We start from the raw sequence: 6677 nt of genomic DNA on the forward strand, positions 1-6677 counted from the left end.
TATTAAAAAATATTTTTTAGTAACATATCTCTTAATTATTTTTACACAAAAATGTTAAAAAAAGTATAATACACTTATATGAGACAAAATATTAAATAAATATTTATCAATTATATATTGATTTAATTCATTTGGCCAAAAATTTGAAGGCCACTCATATTTATATTTATGATAATTTTCACTAGTATTGGAAACATGTACCACCAAAACAGCTTGTAATAGTAGTCTATATCTATAGTACCACATTTTACAGGTGTGTGTACAAAAGCTATCAATGCCATGTTAGTCATGAATCATTGTGTATCAACCACCGCTCAAAATCATCGTACAATGGCATTATTGATTATGGAACGAGTAAACAAATGTAAGGTAATATTTGTGCATATACTATCAAGACATTTATTTTTTTTAAATAACATAATATGTATTTTTAAAATAAATAAAATATATTTTTCTGTTTGTTATGTATGCGATAAATGATGTTCTCAAACAATTCTGTTGAACCAAGTATTTTCTTTATGCATTAATACATCCCCTCAACGTTAGATGCCCGTAATTGCTAATTTAGGGAAGTGTGATAGATAAATTTGGATTGCATGCAGGTATTTTGGGATGTAATTAGACATATCTATGAGTCATTTAATTAAAATTAAGGGATTCAAATTTTAAAGTAATTTTAATCTTTTTTAAATGAAAATTCCAATGTCAAAATTAATGTTGTCTGATATCAATTAGATAATTAAAAATGAATGATTTATTGAAGAGTGTTTAGATAAATATAAATTTTTTATTAATAAAATGATGCATGAATTTATTAGTTATTAAAGAGTACATTAATTTAATTAATATTATTAGTTAGAATATCAATATTAAAATTTTTATTTTATTTTACAAATTATCTTTATGTCTTCCCTGATTCAACTTTTGTTCTTCCTCTACTACTGAGTGAATTAAAAAATAAGGCATACATGCAATCAATTTATTTAAGGAATAAAATTTATTTAAAAAAATTTTATGAAAGTCGTTGATAACAATAATGAGACTAATTTAAAACAACAATTAAACAAAAAAGAAACTAAAATAAATAAAAACAAAAAACACAACCACCACAACCTCCATGACCATGGTCCATGGCCATCGTGTGCTCATCCTCCTTCTCCTTCTTCTCAGTTTTTCACAACTAACTAATAAATTCAAACACGACTTTGTAATTTGATTAACAATGATGATATTAAATATCCTCTAAATAAATATATAAATAAAATTATAATATACGTTTACGTGCTAAAATATTATTATTTGAGTTAAATTGAATGATCGGGTTAGCAGGTCGACCCGTACTCATATACACCTCTAATTTTTATATAAAAAATTATAATATATCAAAATAAAATATTAGATAAATATTTGTTAATTAATCACATAATTTAGTTATAAACTTATCATCTATATAATGATGTAATCCATTTGGCCAAAAATTTGAAGGCCACTCATATTTATATTTATGATAATTTTCACAAATATTAGAAACATATACCACCAAAAGAGCTTGCAATACTTGTCTATGTCTTTAGTACCACATTCTACAAGTGTGTGTACAAAAGATATCAATGTCATGTTAGTCATAAATAATCATGTATCAACCGCCGCTCAAAATCATCGTACAACAGCATCATTGATTACGGAACGAGTAAATGTCATGTCAAGTCACAAATATTTGTGCATATTATCAAGATATTTATTTTTTAAAATAAAATAATATGTATTTTTAAAATAAATAATATATATTTTTAAAATAAATAATATATATTTTTCTAACAATTCTGTTGAACCAGGTCCAAGTATTTTCCTTATGCATTAATACATCTCCTCAACATTAGATGCCCGTAATTGCTAATTTAGGGAAGTGTGATAGATAAATTAGGATTGCATGCAGTTATTTTGGGGTTTATTTATGTGTGTGTGTATATATATATATATATTTTAAATTAACTATTATATTTTATATTAAAAAATGTTTTTTTAATTAAAAAAGTTATATTTCTGGACTGTGACCGCGATAAATAATTTTTATCTATGCGTTATGAGATTGCATTTTATGATTATCTATAAATTTTAATTACTTTTATTTATTAATAGGAGATGGTATCTTTATATAAATTTTAACTTTTTATTTTTTAGTAGAGGATGCGACCTTTTATTGCAAGAAAAAAAAATTATCCTGATCGTAGGGCATGAACGCGACATCTTAAAGAACTACAAAATTAAAACATTTTAGTATATAAATTTCAATGTTTGGTATGTTGGATAGTTTTTTAAAAGAAATATATAATAAAAAAAAACCTCTTTTGGGATTTAGATAGACATATATGTCAGTCATTTAATTAAAATTAAAGGATTCTAATTTTAAAGTAAATTTTAATTTTTTTTAATTAAAAATTCTAATCTTAAAATTAATGATTGATAATTGAATGACTTATTGTAACTACACATAATTTGAATCTATTAGAGCATCTCCAACGGTATTCAAATTAGTCGTCCGCCCCGTGGAGTTAAGTAAAATTCTAATTTTGACAATACTTTGATAATTTAATAATAATAAATTTATAACCGTTACTTTTTTAATTAATTTATTAATAATAATAATAAATTTATGACGATTAATGGACCATATTTAATGAATTCATGTTGAATTCATCTTTGAAGTAAAAAATAAAGTTGTCACAATGGATACTACACAATGAACTCATGTTAAGTTCTCCATTGAATATGCTATTAATAAAAAGACGAAAGTGTGATAGTTATGGTTTAAAATTTTGGTGGTTGTCACTTTTAATTATAATTTAATGGTAATTTATATCCTTATACCAACACTGACTTGATGATTAATTTCACAAAAACAATTTAAATCAAATGTTTGTTTTCTTTCTTTATTTTTTTTGCCAAATAACATCAATCATAATATTACAAACTTGTACGAATAATCATCTTGATATTTGTTAGAGTTTCCAACAATTTCTAATAATTAATTTAGCATAGACCACATGATACACTTCCACACCAATACGTCACGACAATTATATAAGTCAAAAGATTATCATTGTTGGAAATGGAAGAGAAAACAATGGAAAGAAAAGCAGAGGAAAAAACATGTCCACATGTGCTAATCTTCCCATGTCCAGCACAGGGACATGTAAACTCAATGCTAAAGCTAGCTGAACTTCTTGCACTTCAAAATATGAACATCACATTCCTCAACACAGAATACATACACAACCGTCTCATTCGTTTCAATGATAGTATTCAAGCTCTTTCATTAACCTATCCTAAGTTTCAATTCAAAACCATCCCTGATTTTCATGATGAGGAGAAACATCCTGGATTTGGAGAAAAAATAGGGGATGTAATTATGTCATTGAGTTTGAATGGTAAGCCTTATTTAAGAGACATGATTGTGTCTGAGGTACCAAAAATAAGTTGCATTATTTTGGATGGAGTTTTTGGAGATCTTGTCACTGATTTGGCTTCTGAGTTTGGAATACAATTGATTCATTTTCGTACCATAAGTGCTTGTTGCTTTTGGGCTTATTTATGTGTTCCCAAGCTCTTGGAGTCTAATGAAATTCCCATTAGAGGTAATCAATTTTTAGAGTTTTATCAGTTTTTTTTCTTTTTAATTTTCCCTAATCTCTTGATTTAATTATTATAATTTGTTTAGCATGGGGTCTTGGTATTTCTCTTCATTCTTTTACTTTTTTATTTAACTAAAAAATAGAAAATTTTACTTTACTTTGCTATTTAATTTTATTTCAAGAATCATGACTCTTTAGCCTCATTTTATTCAGTATCTAATATTTTCCAAAGAATTTAGATTCTTTCATTTTACTCTCTTTTTTCTCCTTCATGTAAGAAATAAAGACAAAAACAATTTTTTTGATAATTTTTATAAAAATTATTTTTATGTTACTTAGATATTTATCTCTCTATGAGAGAGAAAAGCAGAAAGAAAAAAAAAGAAATAATCTAAATCTTTGTCTAAATTGACTTGGCAATGGTATTTGCACTTTTAGATTTCTTCTACCACAACAAATTGATGATCAATTTACTTTATTTGATTTTTTAACATATTTAACCTTCATTATAATATTATTTTGAATTTGAGGCTTGAATTTTTTCCTAGCCACAATTATTGTTGCATTAGCAATCTAGAACAGTGAATAATAAAATGTATGTGGCGAATTATATATTATAAGAATTTAAATGATTGTTTAACTTTTAGGGGACGAAGACATGGATCGCATCATAAGAAATGCTCCAGGAATGGAAAATGTGCTAAGGTGTAGAGATCTTCCAAGTTTCTTCCGAGAAAACAAACACAATCTTAGTTTAGACAAACTTGTAGTTCGAACCCAACAATCATTTAAAGCAAATGCACTTATACTAAACACATTCGAGGATTTAGAATCTCCAATCCTTTCCCAAATTCGCCTTCACTTCCCCAAACTCTACACTATTGGCCCTCTTCACCACCACCTTAATAATACCAAAAAAACAACAACAACCTTAATTAACAGCAATTTATTTCAAGTGGATAGAACATGCATGACGTGGCTTGATTCTCAACCGTTGAAATCAGTTATATATGTTAGCTTTGGAAGTACTACACCAATGAAGAGTGAAGAAGTCATTGAGATTTGGCACGGTTTAATGAATAGCGAAAAACGTTTTTTGTGGGTGATTAGACCAAACATGGTACAAGGAAAAGAAGTACTATTAAAAGAGCTTGAGGAAAAGACAAAAGAGAGAGGGTTAATTGTGGGGTGGGTCCCACAAGAGGAAGTGTTGGCCCACAAAGCAATTGGGGCTTTTTTGACACATAGTGGATGGAATTCTACTTTGGAGAGTGTGGTTTGTGGGGTTCCCATGATTTGTTGGCCTTTTTTTGCGGATCAACAAATAAATAGTAGGTTTGTGAGTGAGGTTTGGAAAATTGGGTTAGATATGAAGGATGTTTGTGATAGGAAGGTTGTGGAAAATATGGTAAATGATCTTATGGTGAATAGAAAAGAAGAGTTTTTAAAATCAGCTATGGAAATGTCTAAGTTGTCATGCAAGAGTGTGAGTCCTTCTGGATCCTCCTACGATAATTTTCAAGCTCTGATTTGGTATATAAGGTCTACTAATCCATAAAATAAGATGGTTGAAGTTTAAGTTGTCCCAAAAAACACACTAAGATGCACACAATTTGGTGAATTTTCCAAATGCATAATTCCAACTTAATATTGAGGGTGAGGAGGTAGTGCCATTAAATATTTTGATTACTTGAAGAGAAGTTAACTTCTCTATGGAACCTTATTTCCAACTTGGGGCTTTTTTTTAGCGTTTTTGAATGGACCATTGAGAACATGTGCTTAGGTTTGTTTAGGTTTATTTGTATTTGTTTATTTCCAACTTGAACCTTATTTTATTAATGTTGAGGTTTGTTTAGGTTTATTTGTATTTGTTTATTTCCAACTTGAACCTTATTTTATTAATGTTGTAATCATTTTTCTCATTTGATCGATACAACGGTTATTTTTTTTTCTTTCTTCAATGACTTGATATGAAGATTTTGCATATTCTATTATGATATCAGATTGTTAATTATTTTGCTATTTTGTTTCTCAAAAAGAGTAAATTTTCATAGAAACTTAATTGATTTATTTTTTCTTTCTCATTTGATTCTTGAACAATTTGTTCATTTTCCTTTATTTTCTCCATTCAAAATTAGTTATTCTTTATTCTTTCTTCATTTTTTTCTCTTTTCCTCTCAAATTTCAAGTTATAATCGTTTCATCATGACTGTTGACACCTAATTTTGTCTGCTACTTTATGATTTTTAATAAATATATAAAATAATAATAATAATAATAATAAAAATAAAAAAACTAATAATGATGAAAATCATAATAAAAATAAATTTTTAGATTTTTAAAAAATCATGGATTGTGTTTGGTTTCTATTTGACTCTGATTCCTTTCCAGAAACTTTTACCATTTTCTAATTAAAAAAATGAAAAATAAAAACAAACGTATTTAATTGAATTGAATTTATGGTAATAAAAATTATTATAATGACCCGCATGTTGAAGTCGGGAAAACGACTCGCACCTGAAGCCGAGAAAACGACCCGCATGTTGAAGTTGGGAAAACGACTCGCACCCCAAAGCCGAGACAACGACCCGCATGTTGAAGCCGGGAAAACGACTCGCACCCCAGAGTCGAGAAAACGACCCGCATGTTGAAGCCGGAAAAACGACTCGCACCTCGAAGCCGAGAAAACGACCCGCATGTTGAAGCCGGGAAAACGACTCGCACCCGAAGCCGAGAAAACGACCCGCATGTTGAAGCCGGAAAAACGATTCGCACCTCGAAGCCGAGAAAACGACCCGCATGTTGAAGCCGGGAAAACGACTCGCACCCGAAGCCGAGAAAACGACCCGCATGTTGAAGCTGAGAAAACGACTCGCACCTCGAAGCTGAGAAAACGACCCGCATGTTGAAGCCGGGAAAACGACTCGCACTCGAAGCCGAGAAAACGACCCGCATGTTGAAGCTGGGAAAACGACTCGCAGTGAAACCGAGAAAATGATTCGCACCCAAATTTGAGAAAATCCATTAACAAATGATTGTACTAAA

At 29.1% G+C, this 6677-nt stretch overlaps 1 protein-coding gene across 2 annotated transcripts; it reads left to right on the forward strand.

Annotated features, from left to right (window-relative positions):
* Window positions 1-3029: 3029 nt before the first annotated feature.
* On the forward strand, window positions 3030-5579 carry LOC101515187 (7-deoxyloganetic acid glucosyltransferase-like). 2 transcript variants are annotated; one of them, XR_012161481.1, is made up of 3 exons: window positions 3030-3635; window positions 4280-5415; window positions 5479-5579. XR_012161481.1 is itself a non-coding variant. In XM_004512519.4 (2 exons), exons 1-2 carry the CDS (start codon window positions 3110-3112, stop codon window positions 5188-5190), a joined length of 1437 nt encoding a protein of 478 aa, XP_004512576.2. In that variant the 5' UTR covers window positions 3030-3109; the 3' UTR covers window positions 5191-5579. The 2 variants fall into 2 exon arrangements, 1 of the variants encoding a protein (XP_004512576.2); XM_004512519.4 differs by having other exon boundaries at window positions 4280-5579.
* Window positions 5580-6677: the final 1098 nt, after the last annotated feature.

This window comes from Cicer arietinum, chromosome 8 (genome assembly GCF_000331145.2).
Source record: "Cicer arietinum cultivar CDC Frontier isolate Library 1 chromosome 8, Cicar.CDCFrontier_v2.0, whole genome shotgun sequence".
Taxonomy (NCBI): domain Eukaryota; kingdom Viridiplantae; phylum Streptophyta; class Magnoliopsida; order Fabales; family Fabaceae; genus Cicer; species Cicer arietinum.

What these genes read in the sequence shown, in the direction of transcription:
- LOC101515187 (XM_004512519.4), top strand. Translation starts at nt 3,110, where the DNA reads ATGGAAGAGAAAACAATGGAAAGAAAAGCAGAGGAAAAAACATGTCCA. An exon ending in TAATGAAATTCCCATTAGAG is followed by an intron (nt 3,636 to 4,279) that starts GTAATCAATTTT and finishes TTTAACTTTTAG; the next exon opens with GGGACGAAGACATGGATCGC.